Consider the following 26,254-nt stretch of genomic DNA (forward strand, 5'->3'; position numbering starts at 1 on the left):
GGTTCAGTAAAGTTGGTCTCAAATCTGTAAAAAAAAATTGAATATTGTATAATTTAAACAATAAAAAAAAAAAGAAATAGTAAGTGTGGGACATCATCGACTGTCTCATTTGCATGTAACTGAGTTGTGAATATCATTGTTTTGTGAAAAGTAAGCAAAACTTTAAAATGTCATAATTTTCTTATCTTACATCCAATTTTGATGAAATTTTCAGTATTGTGCTTGCTTGGTTTTTTTTTTCAAATCAACATTTTCCTAGGGTGGAATTGACCTTTTAACTTTAGGTTGTTTTGTCATGGTTCCCCAACTTCACCCTCAAAAGCATATTAGATCAGACAGTCCAGCACCACTGGCCTCTGCCACTGCAATGTCAGACATACTTATAGGTGAACGTTTGATGAAGACTTTTATAATATACTTTGAATGGGTTTCACTGACTATTGCAGCTGACTGCTAGGTCATTTATTAGAAGGCGTGTTGGTGCACTTAGACATAACTAAAGAGGTGAAGCTTGCTGGCTGAGACTGTACCTGTATCTTTGTGCTTACTCCTTCTGCAATGGACAGGCTTAAGCAACATCCGAAAGTCTAAAAAATGACATTTCCACGCCATTTTGGCTGCTTCCATGGACAGTAAATTCAAATTGTAGTTGTCAACTTTGCAGCATGAAAGTCTTTTTTCTTTCAAATTTCAATTAACAATTATGACTTCTCAGTGCAGAGTGAGAGTCTTTCCTCTTTCTATATCAGTTGACGGCTATGTCTTCTATCTGAAGTTTTGTTGTTGCACTTCTTGTCTTCGCCGTGGTGACTCTAGATGGTGAGGGTGGGGATGGGAGAGATTCTCTCATGGTGAAGGTGAACTCGTAAGGATCCTGCTTGTTTGTCTTGAACTGCAGCCTTTCATCTGATTGATAAAAAAAGAGTATAGGAAGTGTCAAATTTACAAGGAGCGAAGGTGCCTCAATTAAACATATCTTAATGTTTACATAAGGTGACTCTCACTGAAAATGCAAGGAGTAAATACCAGTAATTTACTAAATAACAATTTTTCATGTTCTGTGAAATCAGTGTGATGGCTCAGTTGGTAGAGTGTCTGTCTCACAACCAGGAGGTCGGGGGTTCAAACCCCGGCCGCGTCACACCAAAAGACGTTAAAAGATGGGAGTTGCTGCTCCCTGTTTGGCGTTCAACGATTATAAGGGATAGAGCCTCGTCGATCTGGCGCTGCACAATGGCTGCCAGGCCCACGATCAAATGGGCAAAGCAAATTTTCGGAGTATTTCATTTCATGTCTATTTCGAACAATAAATTATGGATGGACTTGGATAACTCCTCCCCTACCCCTCCTCTCTGAAATACTGGTGTCGTATACAGTGCTATGTTTTGATCTTTTGATATAAATGGACTAACAAAGATACAGTTCAATAAATATCTCCATATGGAATCTTACAAATGACTGTTCATCAGATATTTTTCATCTACAGTTTGTATTTAAGATATAATACTTGTCAACATCCCTTAAGGCCCTGGTCACATCGTTCTGTTCAAGCCTTGCATTTGAGTTGAGTTGCAATCAACGGCAACTCGTGCGCAACAAAGTTTTGAGCATCTTCAAAACTTTTCTGCGCGAAAAATCAGACTTGCGTGCGCTCCAGGGCAACTGCTTGAGAGATGTGTGAAAGATACTGTCAATGCAGGCAACTTGCGGGCGACCTGCGGGTATCAAAAAATAGTCATCCGCAATGCTTGCACAAAATGATGTGACAGGGTCTTTAAATAACAAATCTAATCTGACCAAGTTCTTTGCAAACTAACTGTCCACCTTGAATTTAAATTGAAATTCATTTATTGAACAATGACGATAAATGTGATTTAAAACACTTCAAATCGAATGTGGAGAAGCAAGTCCCATCAATTTCCAGCCCCAGTTTTCTTTTCTTTCTTTTTTTACTCTAACCATACAACAAACATATGATCCCTTGGAAGGTCACTGGTATCAGAGCAACATTTGAAAATATCAACAAAATTCTTAAAGAATCAAAGAGCAGAAGTCCATCTAGCTACAAAAATTGAAACAACTTTTTTTGTTCTATTCATTGAAAATATGATGACGAAATAATATCCTATGACTCTAGTGTGTAACTTTTACTGAATAGATTATATCTTAAAAAATAACTGCCTAGGATCTAGGTATAGAGGTCAAAGGTCAAGACTTACCTATATATGTCTCTGATCCTGCAGAAGTGGCTATCTCCTGCCATGACTTCTGGTAGCTGTAGGAAAGAGAAAAAGAAAAATGTTTCAACTTATAACAGCTTGTTCTTGTCCTTTTTGCACTTCTTCCTCTGTAACCTTTAGAAATCGGCATAGAGATCACATCAGTACCGTTCCGTAATAGGCAACAATACAATAATGATAAACTATCAAAACTTTCAAAGTAAATCTTCAAGAATTCAAAACATAGAGTCTAGAGCCACATTAGCCTTTTACCCCCTTGGAAAACTGCTAATCCACAACATTTGGATGGTACTAAATATGTTCTATCCGTTCATACATGAAAAATCTTTAAAAGTTTCAATGCCTAAACATAGGTATGAATGGTATTATCTTTTAATCAAGTCAGTTCATATGATGCCAACATTCATGCATCACTCAAATGTAAAAATTGTGTAGTCTTCCTCTATCAATTGATGATGATGGATGTATCCAATCAAAATGTAACTTTTGACACCAATTTTCATAGTACATTTTAACTTTTAATTCAGAAGTTATCATCATTTGAATAACCTCATGTAATTAAATACATGATAATAATAACAATAACAATATATACAGTATATCCCTTAATACAATGCTACTAATTTTGCATGTTGCTACCCCAGCTTTAGCATGGGGACCCTACAGGTGCTCAGGCATGCAAGTAACTTCTTCCCACTGAGTACCAATTCACAACATCTCGGTGGAGTGGCAAATGTAGATAAATGTCTTGCCAAAGGACATCATCACAGAAACCCATGGTGGCTGTTTCATAAAGCTGTTTGTAAGTTAAGAGCAACTGGTGATCCTTTCTTGTGGTAAATGGTACATTCATTGGCGATGGTTTAGCACGTAAGAAAGGATCACCAGTTGATCTTAAAGTTGCTCTTAACTCATGAACAGCTTTGTGACATGGACCCAGGGAAGGATTCTCATCTACTTACTCATCAAAGTTCAATCCACTGGTCCATTGTAGGAGTTCATCGACCTCCCAGTCATCCACGGACTCTGGTCCCTTGTTCTCTATCTGAGCCATGAGACCCTCGGTAGCGTCCTCAACTAGAGTGTTCAGACCCTCATCGTCGGCCTGGGCTTGGAGCATGCCTTCTTTGTACCTGCAGGTCAGAGTTAACTTTATTTACACTCACAGTTTGTTTAATTATACAATCATGTAGCTGTACATGAGCTGATCTTCCTATGTATGCAGCATTTTGTATAGAACTAAATACCAAAATAACAGGTTCCTTTGAATCGTAGTAAGGGCTTTGTTTTATATTGGGGAAATTAACCCTTGGCCCCACGTACTACATGAACTCACATGCAAAACTGAGTGAATATATCATGGGAAAGGTTTATGCAGGGGTGTGAGTGGTCACAAATAAAAAAAATCTGAAAAAAGCTGAAGAGTATTGAAAAATTCTGAAATAGAAAGAGCTCCCATACTTTTTGTACAGAGGAAAACCAAACATAACTTGAAATTCAGCTGAAAATCAAAACAAAAAAATCTGAAATCAGATAAAAATCTGAACTCTCACACCCCAGGGTTTATGGTTCACCATATGTAATGTCAAGAAGGGAAGGAAATACGGGCAGAAAGATTGAAATTGAAAAAGAAGATAGGATGAAAAGAGGAAATTAGAAGTATTCTTTCTCTTTACTCTTTTCATCCTATCTCGTCATTTAATTTCAATCTTTCTGACTGCATTTCCTTCCCTTCTTCACATTGCACATGGTGAACCATAAACCTTCTCCATGCTATAAACTCCACCATGCAAACCTACAAAGATTATCTGAGTTAATATAAAACACTTGATGATTTAAATCCAAGATTCAAGAACACTCCCATGGACGATTTGACAACATGAATCATGGCTATTACTTCAGCGTTCCACCTGAGTTGTCCATTTAAACTGAATTTAACTTACATCGCGAGTAAGAAAAACACACCCAAAACCAAACTCCTTTTATATGGATACCTAAATTTACATGCATGCAGTTCAAGTAAAAATTCAAGAATATGCTACTTTGCAGGAAGTTGTATTTGATTATAAAATTATATACACTACATGCATCTTGTTTGTGTTATTTCTTTATTATACTTTAATCCATATGTTGGAGAAATAATATAAACTGCTAGAAAATTTCAGAGTGGTGTTTACCATCTATCACAAACTTACATTTTTTTCATCCAATCGAGTTTTTTCCTCTTCTTTTTCTTCTCAACGTCCTCTTTCCGAAGAAGCTTGGAATGTTGGAAATCTTGTTTGGTCCTGGAACTCTCCCATGTAATTGGGTCCTGGTCTGCTCTCAAGATCAACTACACCAAAATATGTGAGTGAGATTGTAATGAGTAGAGTCAATTCAATATATATCTGTAAAATGGATGTCATCAACAATTGCACAAAGGCCAGGACAGATTTTGAAAAAAATATACGGTGCATCTCAGAAAAAGTCTAATAAAAAAAAAGATTTTGCTTTTCATAACTTAAAGATTCCCATAAGATTGTAGAGCCTGGTATTGAATGTCATGGATAATTCATTGAATGCATAGGTAAAATATTTTGTTAGGAAAATATCTTTTATGAAATTCATATCATACTGTATATTACAAATATGACTGAGAGCTGCTCTCATGTGACATCTAATAAAGAAAATAACAAATTAAACCTAAAAATTCTATAGTCTCCTATTCTATGATGGAACTACATGTATGCCCAACCTTTGATAGATTGTTCTTTCATTTTTCTGCTTGTGTCAAAACCAATGTGACACCAGGGTTCTGTCTTACAAAGACTTACGATTGATCCGATCAACCTCATTTCTATGGAAATCCATCATCGTCATAGTATTTTCCACAAGAAATTAGAACGATGTCCTTTGTAAACAAAGAGAAGCACACTGAGTTCTCAAGAAAACAATGAATGTATGAATATACATCATACTTAGAAAATATTTTGAACAAACATGCAGGATAAATAAACCCTAATGTCACATTGAGCTGCTTAAGGGATTATTCCTTCAAGGTTCAAGGACATTGCTGGCTTTCCATAGTTATGTTTGATTGGATCAATCACGGCTCTTTTATGAGACGGGGCGGACGATTGAATTTGAGATCAGCGACAATGCAACTTCAAGGACAGAAGATTCCATCGTTTACAATATATCAACTCACCCTATCAGAAACAAGCCTCCATCCATTATTCTCCTCTCTCTGATACCATCCTGTCTTATCCACCTCACCACCACCTTGCCCAAGGTTTGGACTGCCCTGCTCCCTTCGATTGTGGACATCCCTGGCAGCGAACCGTTTGGTATTGGCCTTGGTGTAGTCCTTAGGGCTGTTGGCGCACATGTCGATGATGGTCCGATGGGTGAAGATCTTGTAGTAGATGTTCGGTGGAAACTTGGCCTGTGACGTGGAAATGGACATCAGTTTTATTACAGGTAGGTACAGAGATTGGGCAATGAGTATTGTGGATATTATATTTCTCTGATTTGCCGATCACCGGGATCTAATTCTTCCACAAAAGGGAAGTACGTTGGCAAGATATTCATCTTCATTTTCCAAATTCAACCCAAACGTAATGCATATGGACTGGTGGGTGGCATTATTATTTGAATTAATCAAGCAGAGGTTGCCTCAGATGAATTCATGGAAATAAACACCTGAAAGAATTTGGAGGTACATAGAGGTGTCCCATTGAACAGAATTCATGCTTTACCATAATAAAACATTAATCTCTACATGTATTTCCCAAGTTCAAGTGGACTTTAATATTTCTGCAAATATCAATTTACTCTTTCTTTTTAAGTACCCCTCTACTACTGTGACAAGTGACATGACTTTTCTTTTCATCAGGCAAAAAAAATTGGGGGGGGGGGGCTTTTGCACAGAGTGAATGTAGTATGAATAAAAAAGAGAAAATAAATCATTCATAAAATTTCGATAATCTAAAGTACCTTATGTAAAAATGTTGCCATTACCAAATATATATTATAATAGTTCAAAAGTGTGGTGCTTTATGTAAAAAAAGGAACAATATACAATACTTTTGAGCAAACTAAAAAAGAGAAAATACTTTTAATAAAATCATTGCTAAATATGCATATATTTCCATGTGCAATGATGACAAACGTCCAACAAAAATACAGTCAACATGGCAGGAAATAAATGAATAAAAAATATCAAACAAATATCAACTTTGCTATTTTCAAACTTACCCCGGCAAGTCGAAACTTGATGTGGATCCCTGCAGCAGCATCCAGCAAACTGGCCTCCTTTGGATTGATGCAGCGCAGCATCATCGCTGGGTTACCACGGCAACGGAAGTTGATGAGGTCTCGGTAGTAGCGGTACACCTGCACATCCTGTTAGGAGAGCAGAATGGGTCGTGATGATGAATGGGTTGCTTTGGAAGGGTGAGATATTTATCACTTTTCTTTGTTTGGGTGACAAGATATGAATCTCTACATGGTATGAACAAGGATGACATTTTTCCCATATAATGTATGATATTTTATCTGTGCAGTCATATACTCACAGATGATATCCCTTCAAACAATTACTCCAAATCATGCAAATACAATGTCACATAGCAATCAATTGATTGGTGTAATAAGCAAAATGCATCATTTCCTGCAGAAAAAGAGAGCAAAATTATATCAACTGTTAAAAAAATATGTAAATATATGTGTTGAACATGAAAACTATTAATTGCTGTTAATTCCCTTTTTTTTGCAAATTCATAAAATGGTACAAATTATTAAAAGTATTCATTTTGTTCATGTTTTTCATTTATTTCATTGTTTTAATATTTGTTGCTTTAATTGAATCTGTAAATCAATGGAGATTGATGTTACATTTTGAACATCGCTTTCTTTAGAGATATGTTCTAACCAGTCAATTGGGACCTTTCGCAATCATCACGGACGCTAGTATTAGGGTCCCCTTACACAAAAGTTAACGCTTAATCATACACTTGATTTTTAAGATTGAGTGTGCATTACAGTCAATAGAATCAAACGTAGAAAACTGCTCTACGATCAATGCTAAGCTTTGTGTAACAGGGGGGTTACAGGCTTTACAAATCTGTTTTTCGTGTGCAAAATCCCTTTCCGCGACACCCGCACCATACATACATGTATATTACGACTGATGGCTGGAGATATTCAAAATGCAGGACCTAAAATAGATTATGACATGGATAAGAAAGTGGTTTTTCAAACAAATCGAGAACATATTGAGTGAGGAAAAACTTACTGAATGAAGGCTTAAATATAGATCATTACAGTCCATCGAATCGATATTACATTTAATGTGGATTATTGGTGGATCACTGGCAATTGATTTCATGGATCAGATCAACCTCTCCAGCCGAACATTTCGCATGCGTTGACATGTACACATCATATGCGATACCTTTGAACTCGTTTCCTTTTGTTTCTTTGTTTCTTTTGTTTACTCCTTATACACAAACGATATGCCTCTCGCACACGATGTGAGGGGCATTATGTTTTACATTCCCAAGAAATGGGGATTAGATTCAAATTCCGGGGGGACCACTTCCATTGATGAGTGGATACCAGGCACGACCATGGGGTTTCGAAAAGTACCCTAAACAAGGGAAGCAATTCTTTTCCAGATTATGAAAATGCATCTCTTAACAAGTATTTGGCTTGTGAAACCCTACAAGTATTGGATATATATCCCTTTTTTCAGCATTTTAAACATCGTTTTGACACCCTTATAACGTTACATAGGCCTATATACGTAACGTACCTGTCCACTCTGTCCCCTTTTACGGGTGGTCGCTACTGGTATCCACTAATCAATGGAAGTGGGCCCCCCGGCGGCCTCTCGAGCTCTAGGAGGAGTCAAATGTGGCTTTGGAAAGTCGTCCTCAATCGGATAAATCGCTGTTACCATAGTAGCAACCAGAATTTTGCACACGAAACGCATATTGAATGTTTCCGTCGCAGATGCGAAACGAAAAAAAAATCTCATGTCACACAATTTGCATTGCAGGACTGAGTGTTACGACCATGATGACGGGCCCAAAAAGTCCCTTCCAAAGTCAACTACCGTTGTAAATAAGCGTCCGCGTCCTCAAACGAAAGGTCGGGAATATCTCAATCATCTACTCATGTGACTCATGTACATAACCTGCTGTGCACAGTAAACTTACAATATGCCTCCTCCATGCTTGTTGAATGATAGCTGCTGCCTCATTGGGCACCAATGGCTCTGTCCTCTTCGTCTTCTTGACCGGCACCGACTTCCTCGACCTCCTCGACTGTGCCTTGACTGATGGGGGTGGTGCCCCCGGGGTGTGGGTCTCACCCCTGACCACTCCCGTCTCTGGTGACAGGACGATGGATACCGACTTGCCAACAGATGAGGCACTCTTCAGAGGTGTGACGGCAGCCATGATGTCTGGAACGCCTCGCAGCTGACGTCTGGTGTGGACCTTGTGCCACCAGCTCTGGATGAAGTGGGCACAGAAGTCTTCAAATCTGAAGCAAAAATAGAGAATATAGGGAAAAAGATATTGAATGGACACACTCTTTTCAATCTTAAGCCAACCAGTAGAATTACAGTACCTAAGAACTATGTGCCAATAAATGGCAATAAATCTACCACACTGACCAATAGCAAGTTCACAAAAAAAGGTGTATAAATTGCCGTCGTTAAGGTTGGACATAGAAGTATAAATTTCACTAATTCAAAAATTTTGATTTGTTCTTGAGAAAGATGGGTAAAGTCCAATAAAATTTGGGCGGGGGGCGTCACTAGATAGTTTAACAAACAAGGTTCTCACCACATACCACTTCCTAGTTCCCCAAAAATGAACCAATTTTGTTTGTAATTTCCTGTTTTCTAACCCTGTTTATTCTTTAGAATCATAATCAGAACTCCTACATGCTATTGAAAAAAATCTTAATCAGTCTTTGTAGTACAGACCTAGTTGATGTCACGATACAGCTGATATTTGTTGTAATAACAGCGTTCAGACTTAAAGGACTTGTGCTGTATCAAGAAGAAACTAAAGCAATGCTAGGAGTTTGTATCCTTTCCTCATATGACAATTAAAAAGTTAACTGATTGTTCAAAATGTATGATATGAATAAAGCTGCAACTACTCTTACCCATAAAGTAATTTTAATCTATTACTTATTAACCCTATATCTCCCGGGGTATTTTGATTCTTGCCATTCCTGCCCCCCCCCCCTCCTTAAGTTCTCAGCCGCAGATTACATGATCACAACGAAAATTTGCATGATGGTGCATATGAATTAATTATGCTAATTTATTCATGAAATCATACTTTTTGCTCTGATTCACTAAAATAAAGCTCCTAGAATGCTATTTTTTGTGAAAATATTATTTATAGCATTCCTAAAAATTGTGAATGAAATAAATTCTGGTACCAAGACCAATTGCTTATGTATTTCATTGTTTTTTTTAATTTCTTATGTATTTCTTTGTTCTTTTACTTTTTGTTTTTTATTGTTTTTTGATGGAAACCGTTCATTCTGTTCATAAGCAAGGCAAAATGAATGAAGTTTAATCAATAAAAGTAGAAATAATGATACATTTATGAATTTTGGCTAAATACACAATTTACATTGGATTTGTACATGAAATCACGTTTATGAGCAATTTTTGGTCTGACATGCACTTACATAATGTTGCGTAATGTCGTAACCGCGTACCCAAATTTGGTCTCAAAATTTGCGCCAGACTTGAAAGCAAAAAGTCAGTGAGCGGTGAGGTAAAAAAAATTTGCGCAGCAGATACATGTATATCGTGAAAATTGTCGAGGGGGGCCATTATGCCCCCCCCCCCCCGGAAAATTAGGGTTAACTTGCGTGGCAAATAATGCGTGATATACTTACGTGATACACTCCTCCCCTCTCTCCTCTGCTCTCCGACAACAGTTCTGATGATATTCCTGCAACCTTGACTCTCGTACCCTTGACTCCTGCTCTTTAGACTAAAAGGAATGTCAATGTTCAAGAATTTTTTATTAAAGATCTCACTCTTATATAAGGCTTTTCCAAATATCTTTTGGAATCTGTAACACAAAATTATCTTGTCAAGTTTCATGAATCATGTCCTTTACAGTCTTGTGTAATATTTATCATTCTTTTTACTTATACTGATAAAAAGTAATTGATTTCATATCATTTATGAGTGAAATAGTGTCAATGATGATTTCCATCAGAGGAAACAATAAAATATATTAAGTAAAAAATAAAAACATAAGTAATTAAAAAAATACAAATACAAAACATAAGGAAAAAATCAAGGCCATATTTTTTATATACATTTGATTAGAATCTTAAAAAAAAGAGTGTCCATACCAAAAATTGGCAATTTTGGAGCTATATTTTCAGATTTACAGCCAAATTATGATTTATGCATGAATTAGAATAATTGATTAATATAATTTTTGATAAGTTTGGTACAATGAACTATCCAATTTTTTAGATTACATCATGGTTGAGGTGCATGCCAATTTTTGTCACGATTGCTTGATCAACACATATAACCAACGCTATATAGGATTAAAGCCTTAATAAAAGTCTGGACCAAGAAGAAGTTTTTACATTTTTTGAGAGTTTTATAGTGTTGTAGCTTTTTTGATGCTTAGAAAAGTATTTGTAATAAATTTACTATATAAAATTTTATGAATCAGCTACAAGTCATGTATAAACATATAGTATGTAAATGCCTTATAAAATGGCTGGTACAAAGCATAACATGGAAATTAGACCATCTTGTAGTTAACAAAGAAAGTTGATAATGATCATTACCTGGTTGACAGCAGCAACTGAATGTTGATAGGAGGAAGCCCTTGAGGCAACAAACCTGCTGTAAACACTTGATACAGGTCTGTTTTGCTCAACGCTGGCCTGAGCATTTAGGACATCAAATAAACGACACCTACCAGATTTAGACAGAATGGTAAGAATGATACAGTAGCTGAAATGAAGATCTACATTAGTGGCAAAATCAGTATTTTTAAAATTGGCGTTATTAAGATATTGTTAATGTGGAGGTGATTCATATTATGTGACAACAAGCAATACATGTTTGCAAAAATTAGTTTTACAAAACATGATTTAATATAATCTGTACACAGATTGGAAAGTTGCAAATTATTGGAGTGACTGTATAGGAAGTATGCAATGAAGAAGAACAAAATTAGGTTTTACAAAACATGCTTTACTATAACCTGTCCACAAATGGGAAAGTTGCAAATGATTGGAGTGTATAGAAAGTATGTCATGACATGGATGGTTACAGAACAAGAAATAAGAATAATTAATGAATTCAGGAAAGAGCTTTTCACCAGTGATCACAAAAATAATAATAATGCAAATAAAGCAGTATGAAAGGTTTGAAAAACTGTGCATGCAGTATACAAATTTGTTCATCTTGCTTCTATTAAAGGGAGACAAGCATCGACTAAATTTATTCAGGCATCTAAAGTTTAGAAACCAATTTGGATTATATTCAAACCATCTGGAAAGGGGTGCTCAAATCTATTAGGTGATTTCCAGAATGGTGCTAGTGTTGGTTTCATATTTATGTTCAGGGGCCAGTTGCAGAAAGAGTTGCAATCAATCGCAACTTCAAAAATCAGCGCAACTTGATTTTCAACCAATCAACAGCGCGCATTTTTGACTTGCGATTGATTTTTTTTTACTTTAGGTTTAACGCAACTCTTTCTGCAACGGGTCCCAGAGCAAGAATAAGGCTGGGCTACAATACCGATAGAGGAATAAAAATAAGTGTGAATCCTGTTTAGTGTTGCAGACAGTTTAGTATCAATGACAACATGTGACTCATTTCAATCTGGATACTGTGGCTGCCGAACTGTTTTTTTTTTCTTTCTTCCTTTTCTTTATAAAATCCCAATACTCCTAACATTTGTAACAAGGCAATAAATTTAGTTCACCAGTCATATTATTTTGTGCATTTTTTTTAGGAATAGAGAGTGTCACATGTCTGCCAGCTTGTAGGGTAAATCGGCTTTCAACACTGTAGTTGAAATCACCCTTAATAAAGATGGCTCTGGAAAGAATGGGTGAATTCAAGTCCAGTGTTGGCCTTGGTGTTGGTGTTGAAATTTGGATTGCTTCCCTCAGCTCCAAAACTTATTCAAGTTTGTAAAACCAATCCAGATCACATCACTGACATCTCAACAACTAGTGAGTGACTTTTCAGGACCACTTTCATTTCAAGTTTGGTGTCATAATCATGTAATAACTGACCTAACACTAACACCAAAAGGTCAACACTGAACATGAAATCACCTAATGAGTGCTACCTGATGCAAAACCCTCTCCACATCCTCTGAAGTTCAATGGCTGCTGCACTCCGTCTGTCCCCGTCCTCTGCATCACCCCCATCATTGAGGATGAGGGCCCTCCGGACAGACTTGGGGGCAGCGGCCAGGTGACGGTCGGCCGGTGGCGGCGGGTCATCTGGGCGCGACCCGGGTTTAGTCATGGAGTGGTGTGAAAGGGGCAGGGATTGCGGTGAGGTGCAGGAATGGATTAGGATAATGAGACAAAAGACAAGAAAAGAAAGATGACAAGACGATAGCTCAATGCAAGAACGTTAAGAAAGTAGTGAGAGCAAGAAAGTTTTGGAAAAAAAAGTTTTATTACAGAAACAAGATAACATTAATATTAATTGCATGAGTGGAAGTGGTGTTGTTTAGGAAGGGAACACAACTGATGCAAGCTATATTTTTATGCACAATAGAAGTGACGACATACATGTAAACCACAAGAAACCTATTTACTTTTTACCCAAGGCATTGATGATAATGAACAAAGTCAAAGATATATGGCAACTACATTGTACATGTATCAAAGCATTCTCATCTCCCATTATCTTATCTTTCATCAGTAAAAAAAAACTTAACTGTGAGATTTAGATTCGAATCACTCTGAATATTGTTTTTTTTTTATTTGGTGTTTTATTGCAGATGAAATAAGAACATTTCCATTTTTTCTTAAATAACATCATCTAAATTCATAAGGATGCAAGTACATGTAAATGTAAAAATCATATGAAGACACAATAAAGCTTAATTAATGCACAAGCTTCAAGTGGAGAACCATTAAAGGCATATCAAAAGTGAAATTTATATTCTGTTCAAAGTCAAGAGGAAACCTTGTTTTATAATTCCTACCTTTAAACTTCACCAGTCTCAATAATTTTGTTGCTTCTTTGCAGGACAACATCATGGCATAAAATCATCAAACTGCAATAGGACAGAAATGACACAAAATTTGAGTTTGAACAGGCCATTGTTTTCCCTCTTCCTCTGGACCCTCAAAAAAGAGGAAAAAGTTAGACCTCTGTCCCATTCGTTCTTGGTATCGATCAGCCATTTTGTTTTCAATTTTGACAGGAGAACGAACGAGACAGAACTTTTCCTTTTTTTGAGGGTCCAGTTTTTGCCTCTGATGTCGGTCGACTCGGGATTCTGTGTCCTGATAGACCTTCATTCATATAATCGAGGTACATGTACCGGTAAGTGCATAATTCATATGCTCCCCTTTTATTTTGAGTGCTATTGCGACCCCTTTCTACCCCATTTTGGAGAGCATATGGCTGCCTCATATTACACGGACAAGTCCTAGGCTCCCTGGGTTACCACCATACCATACCGGTAATGACAATGTTCTTTTATTATAAGCCCAGCCCCAATAGTAATACTAAATTATTGTGCTACATGTATAATGCCATAGCCTAGTACTAGTAGTAGTACTAGTATAGTCTTCTGAACATTCTCCATGTCACGAGTGGGGTGCATATGGAACTCTTTAGTCTTGCCGTAATGAAAGGAAAGACAAAAAAGCGTGTAATTTTTGCCCCTACCCATGCCATATCGCCATGGCATCATACCATACCACTCTTCCGACTGCCCGTGCCCCATCACCAATTCAATTGTCCTTCAGAAATGAGCCTGATTTTGCCCCCCAACTCTCGGGGAGAAGTTTTCCAGATTCCGTAAAGAACGCACTGAGCGAATCGGCGTCCGTTGTCAAGTCCGTAACCACGGCAGTAAACACTTGCAAAAGTAAATATAACAACATCAATTCGAAGACAAAATAAGATAAACAATATAACTACAATATATCATACAGAATTATCCACACAGTAATTGCCATTAATACAATGATTCGTCAATAAATAAATATATTTACCAGGGTCCAGCTAGCTCCAGAGAGACACAAGAAATCTACCTTCTCTTCGGACTAGTAGAGTCGCCCTCTATCGTCAACATATAGATTTGAGTTATCCAGCGCTATAATTTTTTCTTTTGTTTTCCGCGTTGTTTTCCCTCTTCTAATTCTCCTCTTTTGTTTTGATTTGTACAAATCATCGGGGGGTTGTCAATCCTATTCCCGGCGCTTTCCCCATAATTCAAGGGGTCGATACCTATGCATATTTACCCGACACCCCCACGTCCTCTGGCCCCTTCCCCCTTACAAAAAAAAAACACGCTGCATGGGCGGCGGGGCCGGGGGGGGGGTAGGACAAGAATTTTCTATTGAAATTGCAAAATTGTTGACTTTTCAGAGAAAAAAATTATCCCATGCAGGGGATACAGGTACAATGTGTGGCCCACTCAGTTATTTTGTCTAAATAGGGGCCTAAACTCATCCTCAAGTTTGTGAATGCATGGGGATTCGAAAATCACAATTCTTATTCTTCATCAAGACTGATAAGCTGTAGTAGTGGGAATATATCCACATCCAAAGGGAAAAACCTGTTTGGCATCAATCAATAGATGCTAAATATTTTTCAGCGTACAAAAAAAAAACACGATCATTGTCGACGAGGACCCCACTTAGCGATTGAGCTTTCTTTGGTTGTCCTAATCAAGCCTACATGTATGGGCCTGTAAATCCATTTTTGCAATTATGAGACTTGGCGAAAGGCTTAATCAATCAATCAAGCAAGCAAGCAAGCAATCAGCAATCATCAATCAATCATCAATCAATCAATCAATCAAGCAAGCAAGCAAGCAATCATCAGTCAATCAATCATTCAAATAATCAAGCAAGCAAGCAATCAATCATCAATCAATCATCCATCATCAATTAATCAATCAAATCGATTAATCATTCAATCAGTAAACTTAATCTATTTATTTATTTATCTATCTATCTCTATCTATCTATCTCTATCTATCTATCTATGTATCTATCTATCTATCTATATATCTATCTATCTATTTATCTATCTATCTATGAGTCGATCAATCTATCAATCAATCTTGCATTCGGGGGAGGCCTACATTCTTTCATTTTCTTTAACCCTGCTTGTTGTTTTGCAGCTAGAGTTGGCCTTTTGACAATTTGTTTTATTTTCGCACCTTATGAAATATCATCATTATAGTATCAATTCATGCACTGGCACTGCAAATGTGATTGAAACATGCGACATCAATTATTAAACAAACAAACATAAAAAAACTGCAAAACTCTCTATTGACGAAAAGACTTAAGGAGTACAAATCCGAAACTGCAACCTACAGAAATAAGGAAACAAATTTTGAATTGGGTATATGCACAAACTGTGTGTTGAATTGATTCTTAGGATCTTATAACTAATTTGATAAGAAATATTCTGCTAATGATGGCCCGAATTGTAAAGATATAATTTATCAAGTAAGCACCTAACCCCCCCCCCCTCGGCGGATGTGTTCCCCTCATTCATTAAACATCCCAATCGGGTATCTGAGTCTTAATTCTTTACATGTTTGATCCCTCGCAATCAATGAGCGCTCTCTTTTTATATTTTGAAATATAATTTAATAAGCCCTTTCCGTCCTCATAACTTTTGATTGTTTCCTTAAGAAATGACGATCATTTAACTTCTGGTCTATCGAGTTGTTTCAAGTACCAACTCATATAGAGTTGCATAATGATTATTAAAAAACTGATTTTTTTGTTACTGTTTAAAATTAAAATCTTGTGATAGACTAATTTAACATAATGTTCAGATGACTGTTATGGATAAATATATTAGCAAATAAATGATATCGTATCACACATTACCATTCAATTTCTTGCATTTCCTCCTTATGTTGTTTTTCGTGGTCCTATTTTTTTGGTGGGGGTTGGGGGCGGCAAGTGTTTACACACAAGTGGTCACTTATAGCCTACTAGCAGGAAATGTCAATTCTCGTTATGGACATAAGTCAGCTAAAACTGTGTACTGGTACCGTACGCTGCCCAATTCTCGCTCACCCTCACAAGCGCAATGCGCACGCTGCTTATTTTGATTATCATTAACAATTCGTCCAAAAATTCCTTAATGTTTAGTATATACTCGCATTATTAAGCACCCAAGAGGAGACTATTACATGAAAAAACAAAGTGTGGAAAAATAAAACTAATCCCTTCGTAATTCATCGTGAAATACTGCGTTCAAGTGTAAAGTAACCGGATAACTGTTTTAACTTCGATCATTGCACCGCAACTGCACCAGATTAAGGTTTTTTTAATCACTTTAAGAACTTCTAAAAACACGTGAAAATTGTTATATTTTTCTATGATTAATGAAAATGTGTGAGTCGCAGGTGAGGGAGGTCCTGATATGTTGTCATGACAAACTCTCCAGAATGAATATTTGCTGTGTGAATGAATTAGCGAGGGCATACCTTGAGATAGCAGCCTGCCCTAACTCCGCTCACCTGAATGTAGTATGATAATCATTATTAGAGAGGGCCTATAAACGGAATTGTCATAATTTGTCAAGTAGACTTTTCTTTAGAATCTGATTATTTGTGTCATTTCGAATATTTTGAGGGTGCTGAACATGAATCTTCTTGTTGCCAGTTTTATAAATGCCTCCTTCCGCCGTTGCCATGGCAACGGATTAATATGTTTAAAAAATAACATATATATTGAGCCTATATTTTATGGCATATATTCCCCTGTCAATTTCAGAGGTCCAATCTACCATTCGTAAGCCTTCCAAAATCAATTTCTAGATATAGACATATCAAGTCATCAAGGTATTTGCAAAAGATCCATTGCCATGGTAACGGCTTATCTTTCTCGCAGAAAAATACAATTGCCTTAATGCCTGCAGAGACAGGGCACCACTTTTTTCCGACGGCCCCGCGCGGGCGGCGTCGTAAACATTTAAGTCTTAAAACAGGATAAGTTTTTGACATTCATTAGTTTGTAGTAGGCCTATAGATTTCTATAGCTACCATGAAACTTCGAAATAAGGGAGTCAGTGAAAATCCTAATCGAGTTTCAGGTCATGCCACGGTCAAAGGTAATTTAAGGTCAATGAACTTTGTCCATGTACGTAGGGGGCATTTATTGAATTATCATCATTATGAAATCAACATTATCATGATTATGGTGGGAAAAGATGAATGGTGGAAAATGACGATGAAAATGCCAAAAGATCTACATTCGACCAACTCATTTGAATTAAATTTCGAACACAACAGTGTTCTGCATGGAAGTTCATTTGAATGCATGGTAATGGTATGTTGCCATGGTAACACCTGATTACTCTTCTAATTCAACGCGTGAATTTAATATGAGATGGAAATTAAGTGTAAACAATGTAGGAATGTCTGAATTTATTTCAGGTCATAATTCAATATTCTGGGGCTGCCACGCAGTCAAGCTTAGCTTATAGTGGTAACCCCTGCAACCTTCGAACAATCGATATATATTAATAGAAAATGCAATTATGTTCAATGTTTTGCTTGTCAGTTAGGCCTATACGTATATTATTATTGTATTTTCATTGCTCATGTGTTTATGAAAAAGTGTTGCAGAAACCAATAAATGAAATGAAATTATAGGCCTACCTCATAAGAAACATCGCTTCAATAAGAATAATAGTGGTAATATTTGCTTGTACAAGTTTCTAATAGAAATTAGCTCTATATACCAGCTTATAATTATGCTCATAGGAGCTAGGGCAGATTATAACTGCAATACATGAATAATAAAGTAAGTCTTTAAAAAAGAGATCGAGTTTCATTTGAATTCATGAACAAAATTCACAACGAGAGTATTATATTCAGAGAAAAAATTAGACATTTTAAGCACTTTTGTAATGATGTTTTATCTTACAAACCGAGAATGACTTGAAAATAAACAAGACATGAATGTGATGAAACAAACGGGCAATGCGGGCGCGAAGCGCGAGCCGAATAGTTCTTTTTCTAAATGAAGGGTATAGGTGTTTGTCGGTCCACCAACTCTAATTTTCGTCTTGTCTTCTTCCTCTTAATCTTTTTTTTTCTCATTTTATTATTTTCCTATTCCGGCCTTGATTGATACCCCTACCGTTGTTGTATTTTTTGCGACGCGGCCATTTTTTTCTTTATACTCTTACATTTTCCTCTCAGTTCTCCTTCTATTTCTTCTCTATCTCCCCCTCTCTCTCCCGCTCTCCCTTTAGCTGAGGGTGACGGCAAATAAAAGCCCCTCGGTCGTCAACGATTTATCATGGAGCAGGCAGATAAGCTGACGTTTCCAGAAATGTTGACAGATGATCAATAACGTTTGTCACTGTTCACCAGAGGTATTTCGAGATTTAATTGTAATCATTGTCCCGGCCCAAAGTGTTTGGGAAAAGTTTTACCAAAATTATCTTGCTCTATAACAAATCTATAACAAAATGGTCATCAATTCTAAAAAATGAGACTTCGATGTATATCAATTTCAACTTTTAGTATTAAAGATTGCATACCGACGTACAAACAACTTGGAGACATAGGGATATAGTTTTATTTTGTTCTGGGGTGAAGCCCCTCCCCCGGTTCCACGGCCCCTACATGTCTTCTGGGCTATTATCGATCTGCTGTATTATATGTGGCTTATTCATATTTTGATGATTACCATGTTATTACTCTGAGTATGAAATTTAGGGATAATTTAATTGAAATGAAACAAGGACTTTATACACGTCACCACAATAGGCCTATGTGATGTTAGGCCCATTAACTGTTGGCTTATCTGATTATTATCTATATAAATCTAAATGAAATAAAGAATTTAAATGAATAAAGAAGAAAATTTTCCCGCTAATATAGGCCTATAGGCCTTTTGAACTCGGTCAGTAGTTTCCTGATTGATTTGAATAGATGAAACTTTATCATGTTTCTGAAGATTTCCTTTTTTTAAATTATGTTTTGTTTGAAAACGGAACAGGATTTAAATTGACCAATTTATTTTGAACGAATCAAATTTTCCTGAATGCCCTGTTCCCTCTCCTCTTAAACCAGCGAGGTGATTAAATATTTATTTTTCAAGATGAGCTTTTTTTTTAAAGTCAGTATTATATGGAATCCCCCCAAAAAAATATTATCAGAGTTCAAGGTTTATTCACATCAACATTTCTCATTTTCAAAAATGAACAATTCAATGCAAACAATGATATTATACAATAAAGTTTTCATAGATAAGCATAAATAAATATCGTAAAAATATGAAATGTATACGTAAAAATATGAAATGTATACATAATTATAACAATAGAAACATAGTAGAATATATTCTTGTAACTGGCTCTAAAATAATGACAAAGAAAGAAAATGAAAGATGTGGATATGAGGGAGCTAAAAGTAAAAGCAAATTAAGCCTGTTGGTTGAAGGCTCCAAAGAATATGCATTGAGAGTCCCATAAAATATTAATACGACAAGAAAGAGTACTAGAGTAGGGGAATAGGCCTATTAAAGAGTAAACGAAAAAGTAAACAAAAAGTAGAATGTATCAAATACATATGTAAATAATGAGTCAAGACAGTGTAAAAGCAACAAATTTGAATTAGAACCTGAAGAAGAATGCAAATAATTATTTGTAATATTAAAGAATAATAATGGAAATCAATAGTCAATGGCATAAGGGGGCAATGAGCGGAAGGGACGACAAGGGGGGGGGGGGCACTCAAGTTGGATGGGTGACGAAAATTATTACTTTGAATGGCGAATATGCTAAAAGAGCTTTAGCGTTTTATAAAATGTAAAATCATCAATATTTTAAGTTAACTTACCTATATCAAGCATGTTATTCTATTATACATGCTGACTCTTTTATCTGCTTCCGATTTTATGTAAGCACTAATATAGCACTGGATAGGTAAAATGGTCTTTATTTATTTGACCCAGTGCATGCTCAATCTATATGTTGTATACATTGTTCCAATTTCATATACTTTTCATTTCCGAAATAAATGAATAAATAATGAACTCATAAAATTCATGAATGGATTAGAATCATATTCATATTATCAGATAATAGAAATCAGTGAAAAGTTTATCGGGAATGTTTTTTTTTAATAGGCCTATGTATTTTATAAAAATACGGAATAAAGTTTGGAGGAAAAAATGATATAGGCGCAGATCAGTAACAAAAAGTTTGAGGCCCTAAAAATAATTGCACTTGGCGAAAGGAACATTTTATACAGTGTATAGTAATAGAAAATGTAAACAATATATTTTATCACAACAAAATTACACACTTTTTCACTCAGAAGTGCAAGTAAAAAAGGTAGAAAAAAGAATTAGACAGGCCTTTATAAACTACATGTATGAATGCGCGCGCTAAGTGAGCGGGGTTAGGGCAGTGGTGAGCGGCAATGGGGCAGGCGCAAGGGGTGACGAGAACGGCGAATCACACAGCGGTGCTTTGAAGACATATAATTATTATCCTATGAAACGATTTTCCAGTATTTTTCCTTTCAGATGACATATAGAAGTAAGGGTATCGTAGCTAACTGAATGAAACATAAAGGAAAATACGTAAACTGAGCGACGATTGGGCAGCGTACGGTACTGCGCTGCGCTAAATTTTGTTGGTGCTGAGTTTCGGAGTGAGGAGCATGTCAGGAAAATTTTCAGGCCTTTATTTATTTATTTTTTTGGGTGTGAAATCAATGATTGTCAAATAATTTTAAAACACCGCCCTCTTTCATTTCAGAAAAGTACCGTACAGTTTTGCTGAAGTGTTTACGTGTTCGCTCTGTATCTCTGCTGGGGCATCCAGTGTATCGGCGTAGTAGGACTAGTCATCCCCTGGAGTTCCGGCGAGAAACTGCCTACGTGTCTGCTGTGCGTGAAAACTCAGCCAAGCAGGAGCAGATCAATTTTCTATTTCCATTTGGTTTGCCACCGGAAGAATCATCATGGCGGCTCTTCACTGGCTGGATCTCCTTGAAAAGGAATTCGACAAGGCATTTGTAGACCTGGATTTGGTGTTAGGAGAAATAGATCCCGAGCAGTGTGATCTGACTTACGAAGGAAGGGCCAAAATGACGGCACTCAGCTCGGCATTTGCTCAGCTGTGCCACAAAGCACAGACAATATTTCAAAATAATGCTAAATTGGAGGTACGGTAGATCTATGTACAAAAAATGTATTACTATGAGTGTAAATCTTACATTGTGTACTGAGTGAGATTGCATGTGTCTATTTCATGTTTCATGTAACAGAAAGTGAGAAACTTGAGAAAGAATGATTGTTGACTGAGAGTGAGAATGAGATGTATTAATTACATGTATAATACGATTATTTTTAATTTTAATCAGGATTATTTTTAATTTTAGTTGGATTATCATATAATGCTATTGATGATCCAACTAAAATTGAAAATAATCCTGATTTATTTAAAACTTGATGTTGTCGATTTCAGGATGTTCCTTTATTTTGATCTAATTTTTCTGTAAAAAAATCAGTCACATCATTAACCCAAGTTTAAAAGTTCTTTCAGTGTTCATCACTATCAACAGATTTGGGGCCGATTGCACGAAAGGGTCTTTGCAAGGACCGTCTTTCGTGTCGCCCATCTTTTATGATGCGCCATGTGAAACGCATTTTAAATAAGTCATCTGCAAACATATTTCATTCGTCCGTTAAATTAAACAACATATTTGTTTATAAAATGATGTGATATATCATGAAATTGTATAAAATTTGATTTAAAAGCAAACTAACAAATCTTATTCTTTATCATAAATTTCAGAAACAACCCGCCTATAGCGTATCATAAAAGATGGGCGACACAAAAGACGGTCCTTGGAAAGACCCTTTCGTGCAATCGGCCCCAGGTCTTTGGGTCTTAAGTTGAAAATGTGTTAGTACGCTCAGTCTTATTGAGTTACATGTATTCTAGTCTTTGGCATTTTCTAAGTTATTTTAGCTTTCCAAGTTTTTGAAAGATGGCAGTGCAACATCGTCATTCCCTAAATTGTAGCACTGACTATAACTAGTGAATTTCTCTTGCTCAAGATAAAATAACAGAGTGAATTGGGAGTGGGATCAAACAATTAATTGTATACTTCCATTTTTTCTGAAATATTTCAGGCACATATTTTGAATATGAGAGCAGACCTGTGTGACTCCAAAGCAAGCAAAGTGATAATGGAGAAGGAATTACACAATCAGCTTCTTCAACTCCATGCAGTGCAGCTCCAGCTTCATTCCAACCTTGGACAGAATGTTGACTCAGAGGCAATCAAGAAGAAATTGGTATGTACTTAGGGAAGTTCAGGAAATTTGAATGGGTGGTCAATGCCAACATTTAAAGGACAAATCCACCCCAACAAAAAGATGATTTGAATAGAAAGAGAAAACTCAAACAAGAATAACACTGAAAATTTCATCAATATCGGATCTGAAATATGAAAGTTATGACATTTTAAAGTTTTGCTAAATTTCACCAAACAGTTACATTATATGCACATCCTTGTCAGTATGCAAGTGAGAGGACCAATGACAATCACCCACTCACTATTTCTTTTGTATTTTATTGTATAAAATATGAAATATTTGAATTTTCTCATTGTCATGTGAGCAAAGATTCATTCCTCCCTTTACATGTATGTGGAATTTGATTGTTTTAACATTTTGTGGTTCAAACAAAATGGTAATAATTCTCAAATCCGTAAAATTGAAATATTGTATAATTCAAACAAAAAACAAAAGAAATAGTGAGTGAGTGACATCATCAACTCTCTCATTTGCATATCACTGAGTTGAGCATAGAACTGTTCTGGGAAAAATAAGTGACGCTTTAAGGTGTCATAACTTTCTTATTTTCCACACAATTTTAATGAAGTTTTCAGCATTATTCTGGTTTGAGTTTTCTCTATTTAGTATTCATTCAAATAAACTTTTTTCTGGGATGGACTTGACCTTTTAATAATAACAATAGGAATTTTTGAGGAATTTTGTTCCAGGAAAGTTTGTCACTTGTTTTTTTTTTGGGAAAAAAAAGAGTACCAAAAAAGGACATGTTGGAGGGGATTGATAATTTGATTGAACATTGTAAACAAGTTTCATATTCATTTCTTTTGTTCCTTCATTGATTCATTCATTGGTCATTTGTTGGTTCATTTATTCATTCATTCATTCTTCATTCCTTCAGTGCCCTCCTTTGTGGGTGGAGGTGGGGTGGGGGGGGGGGGCTGGTGGTTAGGGTCCCCTGCTTAGGGTGTTGTTTGTGGTTTGTGCTCAGTCCTGACTTGCTTTTCTATGACTCAACAATGGACTTGAAGTTGTGCATAGATGTACATGTAGTACTACAAAATAATGGTACATGTACCTGCATGTGTGAATTATATGTAATTCAATGGGTATGTGCAACCAAGTAAATATAAGGTAATTACACAAACTTCCTACAGAGGTAATAAGGTGTAAATGTAGAATTTCCTGTCTCTGTAATGGATTAACTCTGATCATTTCTTTAATAGTACAGTGTAAGAGCTTTATTTCACATGAACTTTGATGGTGTTACTTTGAACAGTCAACTGTATTGTTTCGACAGTATTTTATCCTACATATCCTGTATGCTGATTGTATTAAATAGCATCATGCGACCAAATATTTTGGACTTTGCGATGATGTTGAAAATGAATCATCAATTTCATATTTTTGGTGGCCCGTAAAGCAAATTTAGTGGTTCTAAAACAAAAGAAAACAACAGAATTTATCAAAAATTTGGTAGCCCAACCGGGCCACCAGGTGTTGCATTTTACAGAATTTTGGTTGCCTCGGGCCAAGGGACCACTGCTTATGTCAAGCCCTTCCTAAAAGTTTGGAGGAGCCTGTAACAAAGTGAATTGTCAGCGAATTTCACTTAACAAGAGCAGGGCATGAGTAATAAGTTACACAAGTGATGTATGTTATAAAACAAATCACAGTTCTATCGAACAAAAATATATGTATCAATTGGTTCAACTTGATTGCCCATTATCTACATTATGCTTGTGCAGTGTACTAATCTTTAAAGAATTACATGTAGAATTATAAAATTTTTTTTTTTTTATTCACCCAATTTGTTTTCTAGTAAAAAAAATCCCCAAAAGGGATCATTGTCATACAAAACTTGAATAATAATAAAGAGTCTGCATTCAATAATTCGGACTTCGTCATTATCTCTGTTGCAAGGGGTTTAGATGTATGATCTTTTGATAAACCCAAGACAAGTTAATAGTAATAACTGCTAGTAGTGACTCCCAAGTGCTCACTGTAGTGGCCTTTGTAAACAGGTTTTGATAATTTTGAGGCTGTTTTCACTACGTTCCTAAAACTACTTTACTGGAAACCGATTCAGGAAACCACTTTGGAAGATCGCTTTGCTAGCGTTCTCACTTGATCACACGAAAGTGGTTTTCAAAATCACTTCACGTAAAGCGCTCTTGTTGCTATGGAAATGCTCTCAGTGGGGTGACACGTTTCGCGCGAAATTCGAAACCGCAGCATAGGCATTCTACATCTGTCGTGTGGAGTAGCGCGCTCAAAATGTGCGAAGATCACTTCCCGAAGAACGGTTGTGTCCTCACTTACGCTAAAACCAGTTTAACGAGGCAAAGCGATCTTGAAAACTACATCGCGAGGTGGTTTTCCAAACTGGTTTGGAAGATCGCTTCCAAGACCGCTTTGACAGTTCTCACTACGCGTTAAACTAGTTTCCACTAAACTAGTTTTAGGAACGTAGTGAGAACAGCCTCTTTGGCCCGAATTCACAAAGGTAGTTTTGAAAACCCACGGTTGAGTCCATGGTTTATGCAGATTTCCTGTATAAATTACGCTAGTTTAGCGTGTATCGGGCGCGTGTACAAGAAATGTCCAATGCTGATGCGCACTTTTGTCACAGTGCGCCAAATTGACGCCTGTTACCTTGTTTATCTACGCTATCTTATTCATTAGTCCACTGTTTGAAGAGTGGACTCAATACTCATGAATAAAAACAGTGCACTAATGAATAAAACAGCGTAGATAACCACGGCAAGAGGTGTCAATTTAGCGCACTGTGACAAAAGCGCGCATCAGCATTGGAATTTTTTATACACGTGCCGAATACGCGCTAAATTAGGCGTAATTTATACAGGAAATCTGCATAAACCATGGACTCAACCGTGGGTTTTCAAAACCACCTTTGTGAATTCGGGCCTATGTTTCCTTGTCTGTTCAGGAAGGTGAAATGGAGACCTTCAAGGCAGACTCCTTCAAGCAGGTCAGATTAGAAGCCGAGCTCGATGTCATGAGGAAGGAGAACGCTGAGCTCCGTCAGCATATCCTCGGGCTCCAGGGAGAGGTGTATGGAGCCAGGCTGGCAGCCAAGTACCTGGATAAAGAGCTAGCTGGCAGGTGAGTGCATGTACATCTTTCATTGCATTTTTGTAAGAATGTTATTCCATTGACCACTGAATGCTTTAAGTCCCATCTTGGCATTGTCCAATACACAATCTGCCTTTGTCATTAGTTTTCTTTATTAAAAAAGATTCTTTGTTTAACTTTGAATTTGTACTCTAATCGTGCAATATTTACTTTTGATTTTTCAAGATTGTTTTTCAGTAAAAACAAAAATTACGAAAAAGCTTTTTGTCTACTAGTATGTAATACATATTCTTTGAGTGATTGGCGCTCATCAACTTTTGTTTTCATTGTCTTAACACCCTATATTTGCCGTTAATACTTCATGT

The 26,254-nt window shown here is 36.5% G+C and overlaps 2 protein-coding genes across 2 annotated transcripts; one reads left to right on the forward strand and one right to left on the reverse strand.

Annotated features, from left to right (window-relative positions):
* Positions 1–226: 226 nt before the first annotated feature.
* Positions 227–14,542, reverse strand: LOC121414042 (protein MFI-like). Its single transcript, XM_041607089.1, has 11 exons — positions 14,490–14,542; positions 13,469–13,540; positions 11,076–11,205; positions 10,155–10,252; positions 8,444–8,771; positions 6,480–6,626; positions 5,431–5,667; positions 4,436–4,575; positions 3,203–3,373; positions 2,220–2,275; positions 227–906 (listed from the first exon to the last, which is right to left on the reverse strand). Exons 5-11 carry the CDS (start codon positions 8,684–8,686, stop codon positions 746–748), a joined length of 1,155 nt encoding a protein of 384 aa, XP_041463023.1. The 5' UTR covers positions 8,687–8,771; positions 10,155–10,252; positions 11,076–11,205; positions 13,469–13,540; positions 14,490–14,542; the 3' UTR covers positions 227–745.
* A 6,716-nt stretch (positions 14,543–21,258) lies between these two features.
* Positions 21,259–25,957, forward strand: LOC121412691 (Golgi-associated PDZ and coiled-coil motif-containing protein-like). The gene is made up of 3 exons (XM_041605467.1): positions 21,259–21,658; positions 22,632–22,796; positions 25,744–25,957. Exons 1-3 carry the CDS (start codon positions 21,455–21,457, stop codon positions 25,921–25,923), a joined length of 549 nt encoding a protein of 182 aa, XP_041461401.1. The 5' UTR covers positions 21,259–21,454; the 3' UTR covers positions 25,924–25,957.
* The last annotated feature ends 297 nt before the right edge of the window (positions 25,958–26,254 follow it).

Source organism: Lytechinus variegatus, chromosome 4 (assembly GCF_018143015.1).
Source record: "Lytechinus variegatus isolate NC3 chromosome 4, Lvar_3.0, whole genome shotgun sequence".
NCBI classification, from domain to species: Eukaryota; Metazoa; Echinodermata; class Echinoidea; order Temnopleuroida; family Toxopneustidae; genus Lytechinus; species Lytechinus variegatus.